Source organism: Heterodontus francisci, chromosome 10, assembly GCF_036365525.1.
Source record: "Heterodontus francisci isolate sHetFra1 chromosome 10, sHetFra1.hap1, whole genome shotgun sequence".
Taxonomy (NCBI): Eukaryota; Metazoa; Chordata; class Chondrichthyes; order Heterodontiformes; family Heterodontidae; genus Heterodontus; species Heterodontus francisci.
Genome location: NC_090380.1, coordinates 29,212,381 through 29,232,852, shown reverse-complemented (window position 1 = coordinate 29,232,852; position 20,472 = coordinate 29,212,381). Strand labels below are relative to the sequence as shown.

The 20,472-nt window shown below is 44.1% G+C and overlaps 1 protein-coding gene across 1 annotated transcript in view; it reads right to left on the bottom strand.

The window, feature by feature from the left end:
- The window catches only part of wwc3 (WWC family member 3), a 247,151-nt gene that overhangs the window by 38,608 nt on the left and 188,071 nt on the right, over positions 1 to 20,472 (bottom strand). The window contains exons 8-11 of the mRNA XM_068040348.1: positions 18,500 to 18,573; positions 13,048 to 13,290; positions 7,391 to 7,480; positions 6,032 to 6,606 (exon numbers count right to left, since the gene is read on the bottom strand). Of these exons, the coding sequence (XP_067896449.1) occupies positions 6,032 to 6,606; positions 7,391 to 7,480; positions 13,048 to 13,290; positions 18,500 to 18,573 (982 nt within the window). The remainder of the gene's footprint in view (positions 1 to 6,031; positions 6,607 to 7,390; positions 7,481 to 13,047; positions 13,291 to 18,499; positions 18,574 to 20,472) is intronic.

The window sequence follows — 20,472 nt, the reverse complement described above, 5'->3', positions numbered from 1 at the left end:
TTCCCAATCCTTTATCTGGCACCATCTGTCATCTAGGATAAAGAACAAAGAACAGTACAGCACAGGAACAGGCCATTCGGCCCTCCAAGCCTGTGCCGATCTTGATGCCTGCCTAAACTAAAACCTTCTGCACTTCCGGGGTCCGTATCCCTCTATTCCCATCCCATTCATGTATTTGTCAAGATGCCTCTTAAATGTCTCTATGGTACCTGCTTCCACCACGTCCCCAAGCAACAGGTTCCAGGCACTCACCACCCTCTGTGTACAGAAATTGCCTCGCACATCCCCTCTAAACTTTGCCCCTCTCACCTTAAACCTATGTCCCCTAGTAACTGACTCTTCCACCCTGGGAAAAAGCTTCTGACTATCCACTCTGTCCATGCCGCTCATATCTTTGTAAACCTCTATCATGTCGCCCCTCCACCTCCGTCGTTCCAGTGAAAACAATCCGAATTTATCCAACTTCTCCTCATAGCTAATGTCCTCCAGACCAGGCAACATCCTGGTAAACCTCTTCTGTACCCTCTCCAAAGCCTCCACGACCTTCTGGTAGTGTGGCGACCAGAATTGCACGCAATATTCGAAATGTGGCCGAACTAAAGTTCTGTACAGCTGCAGCATGACTTGTCTATTTTTATACTCTATGCCCCGACCGATGAAGGCAAGCATGCCGAATGCCTTCTTGACTACCTTATCCACCTGCGTTTCCACTTTCAGTGACCTGTGGACCTCTACGCCCAGATCTCTCTGCCTGTCAATACTCCTAAGGGTTCTGCCATTTACTGTATACTTCCCACCTGCATTAGACCTTCCAAAATGCATTACCTCACATTTGTCCGGATTAAACTTCATCTGCCATTTCTCCGCCCAAGTCTCCAACCGATCTATATCCTGCTGTATCCTCCAACAATCTTCATCACTGTCCGCAACTCCACCAACCTTTGTGTCATCCGCAAACTTACTAATCAGACCAGCTACATTTTCCTCCAAATCATTTATATATACTACAAACAGCAAAGGTCCCAGCACTGATCCCTGCGGAACACCACTAGTCACAGCCCTCCAAAGTCACGCCATGATGATAATTGCATTGTTGCACCCTGACTTTTACCCATCTGTGGTGAGTGCTTTGTCTAACACCAGGATCAGTGCTGTTAAAATGGCTGTCTGTGGGCATAAATGCATCAGGAACTCAGAGGTAGGCACTCGACCACCATATGCATCATCTGATGCACGTCAGCAGCAGGGAGGGATTTAAAATTGGACCTCTTTGTTCCAATAAATCAGAATGTAGGTTTTACATGACATGACCACAAGGTGGCAACAAACACCTAGTGATGGCCCACAATCCAAATGGCCTGAGAGTAAACGCAATTTGAGTTTATAAATATAATTAAACTTGCGTTTCACTGGGTTCTCCTGACTTGTTTCTTGTCCATCAAAGTGGCAGAGATTAGACAGAGCTCTGAATTGGTCTGTATTCTGTTAACACTCTTTTTTTAATTCATTCATGGGATGTGGGCGACGCTAGCCAGGCTAGCATTTATTTCCCATCCTAATGGCCCTTGAGAAGGTGGTGGTGAGCTGCCTTCTTGAACCGCTGCAGTCCATGTGGGGTAGGTACGCCCACAGTGCTGTTAGGAAGGGAGTTCCAGGATTTTGACCCAGCAACAGTGAAGGAACGGCGATATAGTTCCAAGTCAGGATGGTGTGCGACTTGGTGGGGAACTTGTAGGTGGTGGTGTTCCCATGCATTTGCTGCCCTTGGTCTTGTAGTTGGTAGACGTCGCAGGTTTGGAAGGTGCTGTCTAACGAACCTTGGTGCATTGCTGCAGTGCATTTTGTAGATGGTACACGCTGCTGCCACTGTGCGTCGGTGGTGGAGGGACTGAATGTTTGTAGATGGGATGCCAATCAAGTGGGCTGCTTTGTCCTGGATGGTGTCGAGCTTCTTGAGTGTTGTTGGAGCTGCTCCCATCCAGGCAAGTGGAGAGTATTCCATCACACTCCTGACTTGTGCCTTGTAGATGGTGGACAGGCTTTGGGGAGTCAGGAAGTGAGTTATTCGCCGCAGGATTCCTAGCCTCTGACCTGCTCTTATAGCCATGGTATTTATATGGCTACTCCAGTTCTGTTTCTGGTCAATGGTATCCCCCCAGGATGTTGATAGTGGGGGATTCAGTGATGGTAATGCCATTGAATGTCAAGGGGAGATGGTTAGATTCTCTCTTGTTGGAGATGGTCATTACCTGGCACTTGTGTGGTGTGAATGTTACTTGCCACTTATCAGCCCAAGCCTGGATATTGTCCAAGTCTTGCCGCATTTCTACACAGACTGCTTCAGTATCTGAGGAGTCACGAATGGTGCTGAACATTGTGCAATCATCAGGGAACATCCCCACTTCTGACCTTATGATTGAAGGTAGGTCATTGATGAAGCAGCTGAAGATGGTTGGGCCTAGGACACTACCCTGAGAAACTCCTGCAGTGATGTCCTGGAGCTGAGATGATTGACCTCCAACAACCACAACCATCTTCCTTTGCGCTAGGTATGACTCCAACCAGCGGAGGATTTCCCCCGATTCCCATTGACCCAAGTTTTTCTAGGGCTCCTTGATGCTATACTTGGTCAAATGCTGCCTTGATCTCAAGGGCAGTCACTCCCACCTCATCTATTGAGTTCAGCTCTTTTGTCCATGTTTGAACCAAGGCTGTAATGAGGTCAGGAGCCGAGTGGTTCTGGTGGTACCCAAACTGAGTATCACTGAGCAGGTTATTGCTAAGCAAGTGCCGCTTGATGGCACTATTGATGACACCTTCCATCACTTTACTGATGATTGAGAGTAGGCTGATGGGGCGGTAATTGGCCGGGTTGGACTTGTCCTGTTTTTTGTGTACAGGACATACCTGGGCAATTTTCCACTTGGTGCCGTTTTGGAACTGTTTTGTAATGTATTTTTTTTTTAAACAGATTTTTATGAATAAAGTATATTTAGAAAAAAAAAAATTTCCACATTGCTGGGTAGATGCCAGTGTTGTAGCTGTACTGGAACAGCTTGGCTAGGGGCGCGGCAAGTTCTGGAGCACAGGTCTTCAGTACTATTGCCGGAATATTGTCAGGGCCCATAGCCTTTGCAGTATCCAGTGCCTTCAGTCATTTCTTGATATCACGCGGAGTGAATCGAATTAGCTGAAGACTGGCATCTGTGATACTGGGGAATTCAGGAGGAGGCTGAGATGGATCATCAACTCGGCACTTCTGGCTGAAGATTGTTGCAAATGCTTCAGCCTTATCTTTCGCACTGATGTGCTGGGCTCCCCATCATTGAGGATGGGGATATTTGTGGAGCCACCTCCTCCAGTTAGTTAAAAGCAAAATACTGCGGATGCTGGAAATTTGAAATAAAAACAAGAAATGCTGGAACCACTCAGCAGGTCTGGCAGCATCTGTGGAAAGAGAGGCAGAGTTAACGTTTCAGGTCAGTGTCCCTTAGTTAGTTCCGAAGAAGGGTCACTGACCCGAAACGTTAACTCTGCTTCTCTTTCCACAGATGCTGCCAGACCTGCTGAGTGGTTCCAGCATTTCTTGTTTTTATTTCCTCCAGTTAGTTGTTTAATTGTCCACCACCATTCACGACTGGATGTGGCAGGACTGCAGAGCTTAGATCTGATCCGTTGGTTATGGGATCGCTTAGCTCTGTCTATTGCATGCTGCTTACGCAGTTTGGCACGCAGATAGTCCTGTGTTGTAGCTTCACCAGGTTGACACCTCATTTTGAGGTATGCCTGGTGCTGCTCCTGGCATGCCCTTCTGCACTCTTCATTGAACCAGCGTTGGTCTCCTGGCTTGATGTTAATGGTAGAGTGGGGGATATGCCGGGCCATGAGGTTACAGATTGTGTTTGAGTACAATTCTGCTGCTGCTGATGGCCCACAGCGCCTCATGGATGCCCAGTTTTGCATTGCTAGATCTGTTTGAAATCTATCCCATTTAGCACGGTGGTAGTGCCACACAACACGATGGACGGTATCCTCAATGTGAAGGCGGGACTTCGTCTCCACAACGACTGTGCGGTGGTGACACCTACCAATACTGTCATGGACAGAAGCATCTGTGGCAGGCAGATTGGTGAGGACGAGGTCAAGTATGTTTCCCCCTCTTGTTGGTTCCCTCACCACCTGCCGTATACCCAGTCTAGCAGCTTTGTCCTTTAGGACTTGGCCAGCTCAGTCAGTAGTGGTGCTACTCCATTCTGTGCCCTTGCCACCCTCAGTGCTTCCTCCAAGTGCTGTTCAACATGGAGGAGTACTGACTCATCAGCTAAGGGAGGGCGGTAGGTGGTAATCAGTAGGAGGTTTCCTTGTCCATGTTTGACCTGATGCCATGAGACTTCATGGGGTCCAGAGTCGATGTTGAGGACTCCCAGGGCAACTCCCTCCCTACTGTATACCACTGTGCCGCCACTTCTGCTGGATCGGTCCTGCCAGTGGGACAGGACATACCCGGGGATGGTGATGGCAGAGTCTGGGACATTGTCTGTCAGGTAAAGGTCCCATGGATTTACATAAATAAATATCACAGTCATCTCCGTTACTCTGCATTATTTAAGTAACACATCCTACTTCACCTGGTGCATACCAGCATATTCAGCCTTCAGAAACACTTGCTGCTTACCTGTCCCAGAACGTATGTACAACAAATCATTTTGGGGAAGGGTAAAATCACAAGACCATGGGGGTTATCCTAACTTTGGGCGATGGTGTAAAGTGGGCAATGTTGGATTGGCTGCCTGTTTTCCACCTCTTCCAGCTTTCAATTCCATTGATCCAATATCGCCTGGTATACACCATCGCCCGAAAGCCTTCACATCCTTCAGTTTTGATGAGCTTTGCGACTGTGCAAGCGTTCCCATCAAGTATAAATCCCATCTACACCCAACGTCTGCCTCCGTACATTTCCCAACAAAAGTCCCTGGATAGGAAATTGGAGGATGCGCAGGGACATTGGAATATTCCCCCTACCATCCTGATGAGATTTTAAACTTGTAACAGAACAGGGAGAGATTGTATTGCTTCTAATATCAAGCAAGCTATCAGAGGGCCCAAATTCCCAGTTATCAAATAGAAGGATATCGTACAATGAATATTACAAACTAGTACAACATTTTTACAACACAGAAACAGGCCATTCAGCCCCACAGGCCTATGCTAGTGTTTACGCTCCACATGAGCCTTCTCCTACCCTCAATCTAAGCCCATCAACATTTCCTTTTATTCCTTTCTCCTTCAGGTGCTTATCAAGCTTCCCTTTAAAAGCATCTATATTATTCACCTCAAATACTCCTTATGGTAGCGAGTTCCACATTCTAATCACTCTGTGTGTTAAGAAGCTTCTCCTGAATTGTCTATTGAATTTATGAGTGACTATCTTATATTTACAGCCCCTAGTTTTGATCTCACCAACAAGTGGAAACATCTTCTCTATGTTTACCCTATTCAAACCCTCTCATATCTTAAAACCTTATCAGGTCACTCCTGAGTCACCTCTTTTGTAGAGAAATGATCGCCAGCCTGTTCAATCTTTCCTGATGGGTATAACTGCTCAGTTCTGATATCATTCTAGTAAATCTTTTTTTGCACTGTTTCTAGTGCTTCTTTTTTATAATATGGAGACCAGAACTGTTCGCAGTACTCAGTGTGGTCAAACGAAGGTTAGATACAAGTTTGACATACCTTTGCTATTTTTTCAATTCTATTCCTCTGGAAATGAACCCCAGGGCTTTAGAGTTTGCTTTTTTTAATGGCCTTATTAACCTGCGTCACTGCTTTGAATGGTCTGTTTATTTGTAACCCCAGATCCCTTTGTTCCTCTACACTGTTTACTCTGCCAAGGTATTGTCAATTAGGTTATGTCCTCAGCAAGTGAAGATACAACTCAGCTAATCAGTTTTCAATATTCAAACAATTAGGACCAAATTCAGTTTGGAGTAAAGCATTAGTATTAGAATATTACATTAAAATGTTACTGTACCTCCTACACCCTGTACAACTGGCCTCACTCTGGGACTCACGTCTTGGGAAACCTTGATATCTCCGAGCGAAGCTCCCATCAGTTGGGCGGATGCAGCTTCCTGCAAATCTTGACAAACAGCCTGTGCCTGTATACGGAGGTTTTCCGACTCTGACCTCCCTACTAGCTCCTCGAATTCCTCGTTCATCTGGGCCAGCGGAGAGTCACGAGAAGCAGAGAGGTACGGTGTGTCAAGTGGGGAGCTTGGTGGGGAGAGGGACGACAGCGATGACCTGGAGGAGAGCGACGCCAGGGACTGGGGGGGATCCAAAGATCTTCTCGGCTTGCTCAAGTTAGACTGTCCAAAATGGTCAACGAATGAAGGGTCCTTAGCTATTGTATCGAACGGAAGTAGATCAAACTGCAGATAGCACCCCAAATCAATCGACGTGTCAGTCTCATATTGCGGAAACCCATATATATCAGTAAAACTGACTGAGCTTAAAGAACCTCTACTGGAAGCCAGTGATCCACAGCTTGATGCAAGTGAGCCTCTGCTACTGCCAGATGACACCGTGAGTGAACTAGCGGTTAAGCTGTAATGCAAAGGATATTATTTTAGTTATGAATGTGAAATCACTGGACACCGATAATGGCTCATTAATCATCCCATTACTACGGCCAGGAAGTGACATCAGAGTTGCCGGACTGTCCATTTGTGTTACTGCATCATTATTTGTATTATTCCATTTAACAGTACCAATTCCAGGGCACATCAGTTTATATGGAGAAACTAGATTAACTGGTTATTTTTAAATAACATTGCAAGAATTGAATAAACGCGACTTGGTTTCTAGCTTTTGTCGATTAATGTTTCCTCACCTTGCAGTTGTAGATATTACCAGGTTAGCCAAAGGAGATGGGATTCTCAGTACTACTGGGTGCAGTCAGTACTGCAAGCCTACTGACAGTCTGAGTGACTTCCTCAGCCACTTCAGAGGGCAGTTAAGAGGCAACTAAAAGGACACCAGGTTTCCTTCCCCTAAGGATATTAGTCGCATTTTTACAACAATCCAACAGCTTAATGGTCCCATTTTTTTATTTCCAGATCTCTTTAAAACCTGAATTCAAATTCCTGGACAACTAGGTTGGAATTTGAGTTCATATTCTCAAGATTATTAATCTGGGAACATAAGCACTACACTGTACGAGATGCTTTCTGTGTGTGTGTAACTGGTTGCAGACAAAGATTCCATCATGCACACATATATCTTATTGCAGGTTAAGAAAATACCATTACATAGTTGGCAACATTTATATAGTTTACATTTATAGTTTATCATACAGTTTTATACAATATCTGGTAACAGACCTACTAACCTCTTCAGCTGAGAGTGCAAATACGTAGTTAAACGTGTAGCTTCTTCTAACTGTCTTAATAGACAGCTTCTCTTCTCTTGCAACAGCATTCTACAAGAAAAAGATTAAAAAGATGGTGGAGGGAATGAAACTGAGAATCCAATCAGCTTGCTGCTGAAGTTTCAACATAGCTTTACTGAAAAAAAATCTGTCTATCACACGGTCTATGCTCCTATTTTTATTGCAGGACATTGCATCCGAGCATGTGCAGGGGGTGCAGAGATTTTAAAAGCATGATTCACACTGTATATGCCTTTAAAAGACAGACAGGCTTGCATTTATATAGGAGCGTTCACAATCTTAGGACATCCTAAAAAGCTTTACAGCAGATGAAGTACTTTTGAAGTGTAGTCACTATTGCAATGTAGAAAACATGACAGCCAATTTGCACACAGCAAGCTCCCACAAACAGCAATGTGATAATGACAAGAGACTCTGTTTTTATGATGTTGACCAAGGGATAAATATTGGCCAGGACACTGGGGTGAACTTCCCTGCTCTTCTTCAAAATAGTGCCATGGGATCATGATAGAGCAGATGGAGCCTCAGTTTAACACCTCATCCAAAACATGGCATCTCCGACAGTACAGCACTCCCTCAGTACGACAATGGAAAAGGGAAGCTAGATCAGAGGGAGAAAGGAATAGTAGGATATGCTGATCAGGTGGAGATGATGTAGGGTGGGAGGAAGTTCATGTGGAGCATAAATACCAGCATGGGGCAGTGGTACCAGTGGCCTCTTGCTGTGCTGTACATTCTAAGCAATTCTGTGTAACATTTCAGTTGCAATGGAGTTATCAAGTCCTATTCCATAGACTAAAGACTGCAGATTTGAGTCGCATTGGAGATTGAGGGGTATGGGGAGTGGATGGCCAGACTTAACCATTTGATTTGTAAACTCATGCACCACATGTGCATTCAGCTTAGAGGCACAAGCTTGCTTACTAATTCTCTAAATGAGATCTGTAACTAAATTAAACAGCTTTACTTTGCAACACTAAGATTAAAGTGAAACATCTTGTGGGGATAGATCGTCCGGTTAAAAAAATTTACAACTAGTCTACCTGACCACATAATCCATATTTCATAGCTAATACCAATGTTTCCTTAAAAATGTAGTTGCTGTGTGAAGTTCATATTTTTCCAGTGCACAGTTCCTTTAAATTCTTTGCACGGACGGGCGCACACATAATTTAGCAAAGAGCAAGGCCTGCATGGTACCTTGCAGACTGCTGTGCGGCTGCTCAGCTTAGTGGGAACACTGGTTGATACTGTTAAACATTCTTAAATATCAGCACTTTCACAATTTTAATTTTTTCACAAAATGTAATCATGTTCCTGTAAACCAGACGCTGAAGATCAGAATCAAGATCAAGAAGGGAAAGCCACCTGCTTTGGGTTGGATTGTCCTGCGTTCATCTGGCCCTATGGTCACCCTGGGTTCACCTGACCTGAACATTGCTCTGGGTTCACCTGGCCCTATCATCGCCCTGGGTTCACCCAGCCCTATACCACTATGTGTTCACCTGGCTCTATATCACCCTGGGTTCACCCGGCCCGGTATCGCCCTGGGTTCACCCGGCCCTATATCACCCTGGGTTCACCCGGCCCGGTATCGCCCTGGGTTCACCCGGCCCGATTATCACTCTGGGTTCACCCGACCCTGTGGGCGCCCTGGGTTCACCTGGCCCGATCGTCACTTTGGGTTCACCTAGCCCTACCTGGCCCTTATCACCTGGGTTCACCTGGCCCTACGATTGCCCTGGGTTCACGTGGCCCTATGGGCGCCCTGGGTTCACCCGGCCCGATCGTCACTTTGGGTTCACCTAGCCCTACCTGGCCCTATTCACCTGGATTCACCTGGCCCTACGATTGCCCTGGGTTCACCCGGCCCTATGGGCACCCTGGGTTCACCTGGCCTTATGGGCACGCTGGGTGCACCTGGCCCTATGGTATTTATGAATCGGTGTGACATGAAAGGTGCAATACGAAATAGCAACGTGCTGCTCTCATTGTATGTGCAGCGCTATCTACTTGGCAGTGCTGTCCAATACGTTAGCCACAAGCCAAATGTGACTAACTAGGAGTTCAGATGTGCCAAATTGCATTTATAATGAGTAAACAAACAATGAATAACAGTCACCATCATTGGGATGTGATCTCAATACTCATTCACATGGTGTTTGCATGTGAACTTTAACCTCTTTTTCTGCTTGTTGGTAAAATGATCAGGGGAAAAGCAGATTGTACAAGTATTTTTTGATTTTCTTTTATTCGTTCATGGGATGTGAGCGTCGCTGGCCAGGCCAGCATTTATTGCCATCCCTAAATGCCCTTGAAAAGGTGGTGGTGAGCTGCCTTCTTGAACCACTGCTACCCTTGGGGTGTAGGTACACCCACAGTGTTGTTAGGAAGAGAGTTCCAGGATTTTGACCCAGGAACAGAGAAGGAATGGCAATATAGTTCCAAGTCAGGATGGTGTGTGGTTTGGAGAGGAACTTGCAGGTGGTGGTGTTCCCATGCATTTGCTGCCCTTGTCCTTCTAGGTGATAGAGATCGCGGGTTTGGAAGGTGCTGTCGAAGCAGCCTTGGTGTATTGTTGCAGTGCATCTTGTAGATGGTACACACTGCTGTCACTGTGCGTCTGTGGTGGAGGGAGTGAATGTTTGAGGATGGGGTGCCAATCAAACGGGCTGCTTTGTCCTGGATGGTGTTGAGCTTCTTGAGTGTTGTTGGAGCTGTACCATCCAGGCAAGTGGAAAATATTCCATCACACTCCTGACTTGTGCCTTGTAGATGGTGGACAGGCTTTGGGGAGACAGGAGGTGAGTTACTCACCACAGGATTCCTAGCCTCTGACCTGCTCGTGTAGTCACAGTATTTATGTGGCAGGTCCAGTTCAGTTTCTCGTCAATGGTGACCCCCAGGATGTTGACAGTTGTGGATTCAGCAATGGTAATGCCATTGAACGTCAAGGGAAGATGGTTAGATTCTCTTTTGTCTATTGCCTGGCACTTGCATGGCGCGAATATTACTTGCCACTTATCAGCCCAAGCCTGGACATTGTCCCGGTATTGCTGCATTTGTACACGGACTGCTTCAGTATCTGAGGAGTCGCAAATGGTGTTGAACATTGTGCAATCATCAGCGAACATCCCCACTTCTGACCTTATGATTGAAGGAAGGTCATTGATGAAGCACCTGAAGATGGTTGAGCCTAGGACACTACCCTGAGGAACTCCTGCAGGGATGGCCTGGGACTGAGACGATTGACTTCCAACAATCACAACTATATTCCTTTGTGCTAGGTATGACTCCAACCCCAGTGAAAAGTTTTCCCCCTGATCCCCATTGATCCCAGTTTTGCTAGGGCTCCTTGATACCATACTCTGTCAAATGCTGCCTTGATATCAAGGGCAGTCACTCTCACCTCACCTCTGGAATTCAGCTCTTTTGTCCACGTTTGGACAAAGGCTGTAATGAGGTCAGGAGCTGAGTGGCCCTGTCTGAACCCAAATTGAGCATCAGTGAGTAGGTTATTGCTGAGCAAGTGCCGCTTGATAGCACTGTCAACAACCCCTTCCATCACTTTACTGATGATCAGGAGTAGACTGATAGGGCAGTAATTGGCCGGGTTGGATCAGTCCTGCTTTTTGTGCACAGGACAAACCTGGGCAATTTTCCACGTCGTCAGCAAGTTGCCAGTGTTGTAGCTGTACTGGAACAGCTTGGCTAGGGGTGCGACTAATTCTGGAGCATGAATCTTCAGTACAATTGCTGGAATGTTGTCAGGGCCTATAGCCTTTGCAGCATTCTTGTGAGTAATTTACCTCCTTGGTTACTGAATGGTGATAGACGTTTGTTAATACATATACAGACATGTGAAGTACATTTACCTACATGGTGTGAATGTGTGTAGGCTGTTCTCTCTTAAACTTTTTGCATGCGGTTAAAATGGTGTCACCGTACTGTATTCACACCTGTGATTTGTCAGGGATTTCTATTGGATAACACTGTTCTCAATTCTAGAATTTCCAAAAAGCCTTTTGAAAAATCCTTTGAAGAAACAGAGCAGAGCAAACCACTGACAGCAATAACTGGTGGTAAATAAAACTGTTTAGTTAGATCAGTGAGCCTGGTGACGAGATGCCTTTTGAGAGTGTTGTGCATTTAGTAAAGCAGTAGGGACAGGCTGCCAGTCATGCCAGCAACAGCTCTGTGCAAGTGACAGTCAGCAGCACGTTAGAAAAGCAATGGTCCCAAAAGCTGCACCAGCAAATGAATTTATGGAGGATTATCAGGACTCATCAAAGAAAGGAAGGAAGTCGTGCATTTATAGAGCACCTTTCACGACTTCAGGAATGAATTACTTTTGACGTTTTGGCACTGTTATGACGTAGGAAGCACTGTGGCCAATTTGCACACAGCAAGATCCCACAAACAACGATGAGATAATGACCAGATATACGGTAGCCAGTACCTCTGACAGTGCAGCATTCCCTCAGACTGCCTGGATTTTGTGCTCAGGTCTCTGGAATGGGGCTTGACCCCATAGCCCAGTGGAACATAGGTGAGAATGCTGCCAATCAGCCACATCTGACACTGGAAGCGGGTCTCCTGCATCCCTTGCAACTATGGAGCCAACCACCAGTACTGTTCCATCAAATAAGGGAATGTACTGTAATTTACAACTAGCAGAGGGAAGTGCGCGATGCACAAAATACAAGCAGACAGGAAGACACATCAAACAGTCAATATCATGACCACTGCACAGTTTAGTAAAGCTCACGCACTGTGGGTAATTTTGTCTTTGAGCAGTATTATAATACATCCATTAAACATCTCTTCCCATTTTCAGTTCTACTGCAGTTAACGGAGAGGTGTATAACAGATATAAGATCAGAGATTGCCCGTTTGACAATATTGCCCAAAGTCTAAATTACCCCCGCTTTCTCTATATTAGGCCATTGGTTGCCCTTTTCTAAAAAAAAGGCAGAAAGGAAGTTGTCCAAAAGACAAACAAATCATTGATTCCACTTCCTCAAGATGCACTGTATGAGGTTCCTGGCAATGGTGATCATTGAACAGTATACAGCCAGTTGTCTCTGCAGGTCATAGTGGAATGGGTGGGCAGGCATACCTTTGTCCCTTGGTAAATGGAGCCCCCTTGGCATCGTTCCTCAACCATCTTCAGTTGGTTGATTCTACCACAATGGAAACCCGCTGCCAGGTATTTGGTAACTGAATTAATATGTTCCCCTGTAAACTCTAAACCTCTCTCTCTCTCCTCTTTTAAGTTGCTCCTTAAAACCTACCTCTTTGACCAAGCTTTTGGTCACCTGACCAACCTTCTTTGGCTCATTCAGATTACGTGCCTTTGAAGTACTTGGGGATGTTAAAGCTGTTATAGTTGCAGGGCTATGAGGGAAGAGCAGTGGAGATTGACTAATTGAATAGCTCTTGCAAAGAGTCAGCACAGACATGGTGGGCCAAATGGCCTCCTTCCACACTGTATGATTTTATGATATAATTGCACATTGCTTATATGTGGTAAGAGCACGGAGATGATTTAATTCACATTCCCTGGTTATAAAAGATATTGCAAAAGAAACACAAACCTTTCAGCAAATTCCTGACACGGAATGGATTGTGCATGCTGGATATCGTCCTCCAGACGCTGGCGTTCCGCCTCAAGTCGAGCTAGTTCCTCAGGCAAGCGCTTCTGTTGGCTGATGAGCTGCAGCTCCTGGAGCAGTGCCTCTTTCTCTCTGATCAGTTGGAGACGGTCCCAATCGGCCTCAGCCCTTCCTGGCCATGTCTCGTCGTCCAACTGAGCCAGCTGTAGTTGGATACTGGAAACTCTGCATGAAGTGGGTGGGTGGGGGAGGGAAGAGAGAGAGAGAGAGAGAGAAAGAAACAAGTGGGTAAAGTTGTAGTTAATATCTGAACAAAGCTATAGTTACCTACAGCAACAAGAAATGAACACAATAATTCAAGTTGCCACCCACATTTCCTCTTACGTTTCACTTGAAATGATCTCAAAGGGAAACACAAAAAGAAATGTCAAGATACCATGAGGTACTGAGGCCTATTTTCCTCCACCCTGAACACTGTCCAACTCGATTGACTCTGCATTCAACTTTTTCATTCTTGGGATGTGTGTCGTTAGCAAGACCCACACTTATTGCCCATTCCTAGTTACCTTGAGAAGCTGGTGATGGTGGGCCTTCTTCCTAAAGTAATCCAATAGTTTTGATACAGTAGAGGTGCTTGCTAGGTCACTTCTGAGAACAGTTAAGTGTCAGCCATGTTGGTGTGGGACTGGAGTCACATATAGGCCAGACCGGATTTCCTTCCCTTCATGGTATTCATGAGGCAGATGGGTTTGACAACAATCAGATAGCTGAATGGTCATTTTTACTGACAGCAGCTTTATATTTCCAAATTCTTAAAAAAAAAATGAATTCAAATGCTTGAACTGAAATGTTCTCTGGATTACCAGTCCAGGCCTCTAGATTACGAATTCAGTAACATAATCGCTATACTATTGTATCTTGGGCGCTGATTCACCCCTCATTGACCCAGGATAGTTAAAGCAATTCTGCAGGCTTAATCGGCCTGGAACAACGTAAACTAGCAGCCAGAGCCAATCGGAAGACGGCGAATTTACAGGATGATTAACTACAATGTAAAATGTACTATATTGTCCTTGCACAAGACCTTGATTCAGCCTCAGTTAGAATATTATGCCTAGTATTGTCCACCTCACATGAAAAAGGTTTAGAGAAGGACTGTAAGAGAGAGAGAGAGAAAACCAAAGAGAGATGGAGATGTAAAACATGCTGCCAACTCACTTTCTCCAACTTTACATTATCTCACCAAATCAAGATCTGTCCTAGTGAGTGGTAAATATTTAAAAATTAACAGAAAATGAAATAGTTATTTGAAGGAGTGAGAGTCTGGGGCTATTTTTTTTCCCCCGGGTCTGTACTTTCCTATCTTGCTTCACAGATGAAGTTATTGATGGGGCAATAACAGTATACAGCCAGCTGGTGGCACTTGTTTTTCTTTTGAATTCTGGCTAATAATGCTTGCCTTTCTGCCAAGGTTATCAACAAGATTTAGTATGTTGATCTCCCTAAAATCTTCATCTAATTATCCTGCCCCGTGATTACACCCCTTGCATTTCACACCAAATGTTGTCATATTTCCTCAGGGCCACAAGATAAGTTGTAAGTAAGAAAAGTGACTCTGGCAATGAGCACTGACCTTGTAGAATATGTGCGTTTCAGAAATCTAATGGGGAATCCAGATGTTGCCTCTGCTATTGCAGCCATTTGTAAGTGAGAGGTACAGGTAATGGACAGAATGTATTTAACCAAGAATGCCTGGACCCTTCTCCTCACCATATCAAAGTCACAGCCCTTCATAGCCTGTGTTATGTCTCAGTTATCATGCTACAGTTACACAATGAATAGAAAGGAGGAAGAACTTGGATTAATATAGTGTCAGGATGTCTAAAAGTGCTTTACAGCTAATGGAGTACTTTTTTTTGGAAGTGTAATCACTGCAGTACTGTAGGAATATTCCCATAAAACTTTGTCTCTCAGTATTTACTGGGCATGGGAGGCAGTTAATGGGATCAGGAAAACAAATCACTTCATAAACTGAACATGCAAGATTCTCAATGAAGTCACAAGTTGGTGCTTTGATAAGTTGGCTCTTTGTTGTGATACACAAATGTGCTGACTGTATGACATCCTCAACAGTAAATAAGCTTACTAACCAGTTCCATTCCATTATTTCTGCTAAACTGTAATCATTTTGCTACTAACTTCCTAAGTTACAACAGCGACTACACTTCAATAATGACTGTAAAGCACTTTGGGATGTACTGAGGTTGAGAGAGGCACTGTATAAATGCAAGACTTCCTTTAACTTGAGGCTGCCCTCTCCTAAATATTCCTTGTACTATACAAACAAATGCTTTAAGTAATTGTCTGGTTTTCGGTTTCTTTCTAGATATACCCTGTTTGAAAGATCTCCTTCATATTAAGTATTGGTAGCTCCCTGTGTTCATACAAAAATGCTGTTCTTCAAAAAGAATCAAAAATGGATTTCAGTGCATTTTTTGGGACATAAAACACAGTGTGAAACTTTTAGAAATGAATATTGCAGGCCTACTGAAAAATGAAAAAACTGCTTCTCTCTGTCAGCTGAAGAGTTACAAGTATGATATTTCTTGCTTAAAAAATTAGTACAACGCAGCAAATTCTCTTGCCCACAACGTACTGGAATGAAATTTGGGTACTCATGTCAGCCACAGAGAGCTGGAGTGAAAACACTGTAATGCATGTAAACACAAAGGCTCTTCAGTAATACCAACAAGCTGAGGGCAGGAATGCATGATAAATGAAGAATGTGACCGCAAAGATAATAGCTACAGCAATGTATTCAATGCACTTATCCTCAGACATTACTACGTTCCTCCAGCACAACGCTGCCCTGTTTCAAAAGTATTTATCCAGACAAGAGAGCAAAACAGTTTGTCTTTTGACCCCACTGGTGCATTTACTAATGTCATTCCTTCATGTCGTTTGTATTTTATGAATTCCGCACTCATTGGGGAATGGAATACTTTTCAACATTGTTCAAGGGTACTTACAGCACACCCTTAGTTATAATCTCAGAAGAGAAACCCTGTATCATTTTGTGGAATATCATGTTTTTGGGGCGGGAGGGGGAGAGAGGGGGAGATGGGTGCGATACGTTGCGTCCTCTGTTGAAGGCACTGACTTTCTCTGGGGTATGGGGCCACCAATGCTTGCTGCCCTCTGTATTTACCCAAACGACCAACCTTCATAGCTGAATCTGGTCTGTGAGAGTCAACAGACCATCTAGCTCCCAGCTGAGCTGCATTTAAGAATCGCCCAACATCCATATCGCTACACACCCCAGCAGGGGTTCACTGGATAGTGAGGTGCTGTGACAACCCCAGTTGATTCCCCTCTCCTCCATCCTGGAATGGAGGAAAATACTATATCCTCGATTGCCACCACTGTTACTCCACCTGAGATTGGCTCATTCAGCACAATGGTAGCAAATGGAAATCAAAATTCATCATCCAAACCGTGCCACTGATTTTCTTAAATAACAACACTATTGTGCTTTTTAGCGCAAAGGTACTCAGTAGGTTGGTGCACTCACCAGTACAGTACTGAGCCTCATAGACCAGGAAGGTCCCAGGTTCAAACCCTGATCAGTGTTGAATTTGCTGAACTTGGATGGAGTAATGGTATGGGTAGCAGAATGGATGTTCGGTGATTCATAAATCCAGCTCAGCCGGGGGTTAAATAGTCTGCTGTCTCTCAGTGACCAGGCTCGTCACTTTGTTAAATGCAGGAAGCATTGGCAGGCCCATACTTCAGACACAGTCAGTTCCTTTAGCAGAGGAGGGGACCTGTAAGCAATACATCACCCCAAAAAACAATATCCCACCAAGTGATGTAGGTCTGTTCTTTTGTGATTACATCTAAGGCTATGCTATATGTGCCCTTGTACAATGTGGAAATGTATTTCATTCTCCAGAACTTACAACCATTAATGAACAACAGAATTCACCAAAACAAGTTAAGGATTGGGGTATAAATTCCACTTAGTTCAGTGCTTGCCTAAGTTACAAATTGCTTGTAGGAAGGGCCATGCAGCCTGTTTCAACACAGATGGAGCAGACTGGTATTTTACAAATTCTGCACTGAAATGACATATTACTATATACTTATGAACAAATGGTGCAAAATAGATGTAAAACACTCAACAGGCATGGTAGTGCAGCTCATTGGTGCCAATCTGGTATGTTTCAGGTAGTCTCTATTTCAAACAGCAATTTCCTGACGTCAGCCTTTTTAAAAAATTCATTCATAGGATGCGGGCGTTTATTGCCCGTCCCCAGTTGGCCCAAGAAGTTGCTGGTGGTGGGCCTTCTTCCTGAATCACTGAGACAATTGAATGGCTTGCTAGGCCAACCACCTTGGTGTGGAACTGGAGGCATATATAGACCAGACCGGGTAAGGAGGACTAGCCATCTTCCCGAAACACCTCCGAGAGAAGGTGTTAACCAGATGACAGATATTTCCTAAGGGGATTAGAGGGAGGCAAACTGGAGTTTAGAAGAGTAAGAGGCGACTTGATTGTAACATACAAGATCCTGAGGGGTTTTGACAGGGTGGACGTGGAAAGGATGTTTCCTCTTGTGGGATAATGTAGAAATAGGGGTCACTATTTAAAAATAAGGTATCGCCCATTTAAGACAGAGATCAGGAGAAATTTTTTCTCGGAGGATTATGAGTCTTTGGAACTCTCTTCCTCGAAAGGCAGTGGAAGCAGAATCTTTAGATATTTTTTAAGGCAGAGATGAATAGATTCTTGATAAGAAAAGGGGTGGAAGGTTATCAGGGGCAGGCAGGAATGTGGAGTCGAGGTTACAATCAGATCAGCCATGATCTCATTGAATTGCAGAGCAGGCTCAAGAGACCGAGTGGCCTACTCCTGCTCCTAATTCATATGTTCATATGTAAACCTACAGCCAAATGAGTAGAAGACTTAGAGCAGATTAACATTTATCTGGACTCTTGACTAGAGTGAGCAAGGGGAGTAAATTATAGTATACCAAAGTCCTTGAGCTGCATTCAAGAAACAATGGTTGTGTGCCCTGAAAAGTAAGGACAATCTCACAAATTGTGAGAAGGCATGTTGTGTGTCTGAACCCAATATTTTACATGGCAGGTCATACTTTGCCAACTAAAGGATCAAATGAGCATGAATCAACATGTCATTTATCTCTTCTGTCAAGAGTTTGCCTATAATACGTACCATGACTGGCCTCAATGTCCTAATTACCTTCAATGTGTTCTTTTGTATAGAACTTGTAACCAGCAGATTCTCAACAAAGCCCTTTTAAAAATACAATTTAATAGAATAGTTTGAGAAAAAAAAGGAGAAAAAGGAAACAGATAAGAATTGAGAGACAATAAACAAAGGTCACCTCAGAAGACATCTAATATTTCATACCTCTTCTTAGCTTCTTCATACTGCCAACTAAGTCGAACTTTGTCTGCTAGTTTGGACCTTCCACCACATGAAAACTGTAAATAGAAAAGCATTAAATGTATTAACCGCAAGCATTAGTAAATCTAAGCTCTTAGTTCTGAAGTGCCTCAAATGTTTGTCATGAAGGTCGGAACTTGCTCTTTTGACAATATTTAGTTGAAAAGACACAATATTTTAAACAAGTTCAAGTCAACAATGCAAAAAGATGATAGTTGAAATGTAACTCTTCACAAGAATGCACCTTCTTTACATTAATGCCATGGTTCCAGTCAGATTGGGAAGTACACATTTTTTGAAGCAAGGTGACTAGTAGTTTTTGGAAATGGTTTGCTCCCTTCCTAGACTAACAGAAAGACATGCAGGCAACCAAACTATATCCCTTGAAAGAAGGAGTAAATCCACAAATAAACAGCACTGAAAGGATTGATTTGCAGCTTATACATAGGCTGCATACCTATAAGCATCACTGCTTATCATTCTCCTCAGATGTGAAACAATTTCCTTTTACATCTAGGAAACAGAAAGCTAATACACAAATTAAGATTACGGAAAGGATGAACCTCTATCTATAATAATTAAAAGTTCTGCGTTTAACAAGTATCCATTTCAATTAGGTTTCCCTCACAAAGTTTTCAGGGGAGGAAAAACAATGGTCACAGGCTCAAGTATTATAATGATTAAAATGATTACCAAATCACTTTTTGATAACTGAATTCTGCTAATTAAATTGCATTCATTAAACAGGTAGGAAAAAGTAACAAATCAGCAAACAGCACAGAATCAATCAAATCACTCTAGGAGTTACCAATCAGCCACTAGTATGAAATATTTGTTTTCCAAATGCAAATCTGATGAGGTCTTTCAAAACAAATTGAATTCCTATACACAAAACAATGCAGTCATGTTGGTTTCTAAGCCAGCCCAACACAAACATCTATAAAGAAGTAGTGACGATGAGGCAAATGAATTCATTCCATTGTTGTTGGTTCTGAACGAGCCTGTCCTCTTCAGTCATCTGTATGCCTTTCAGTGACAAGTGACTCTTGACATTGTCTATCCTTGGTCTTCCTCGGCGTCTTTTTCCACGTACCTCTGTGTGCACAGCCATGGAAGGTATTCTAGATGTGTCCATTCTTGAAAGATACAGAAACATTCACAGTCATCTTTCTCTGATCTTCTGTACAGGTGCTGGTTCTTGTCCAAGCCATGTTCTTATTAAATCAGTCTTGATTCTTTGCATCCTGGATACTCCTAGTATTCCTCTCAACCAACTGGGCAGCATCACGGCGCATTGGTTAGCACCGCAGCCTCACATCTTCAGCGACCCGGGTTTGGTTCTGGGTACTGCCTGTGTGGAGTTTGCAAGTTCTCCCTGTGACCGCGTGGGTTTCCGCCGGGTGCTCCGGTTTCCTCCCACAGCCAAAGACTTGCAGGTTGATAGGTAAATTGGCCATTGTAAATTGCCCCTAGGTTGGTGGTAGGAGAATTGTGGGAATGTGGTAGGGAATATGGGATTAATGTAGGATTAGTATAAATGGGTGGTTGATGTTCCGCACAGACTTGGTGGGCTGAAGGGCCTGTTTCAGTGCTGTATGACTCTATGACAATCTAAACTCATCCCTGTTGTTAGCTATGGGGATCCAGGATGTAGTGATGGAGGAACCTTGGCTCTTGACTTTGACCAGGCACTTTCTACTTGTGTGGATGAGAACAAGGACAGGGTAAACAGGAAAACTGACCAAGGCACTGAGATGCAGGAAGCCATTCAAGTGGGAGGAGTGAAAAGGAATTTGGTAGTGATAGGGGACAGTATAGTCAGGGGGATGGACACAGTCCTCTGCAGCCATGACCAGGAGTTCTGAAGGTTGTGTTGTTGCTAGAAATCTAAAGAGAAAAGTTGAGGCAATAGAGCAGTGCAGCGATTTGGGTAAAGT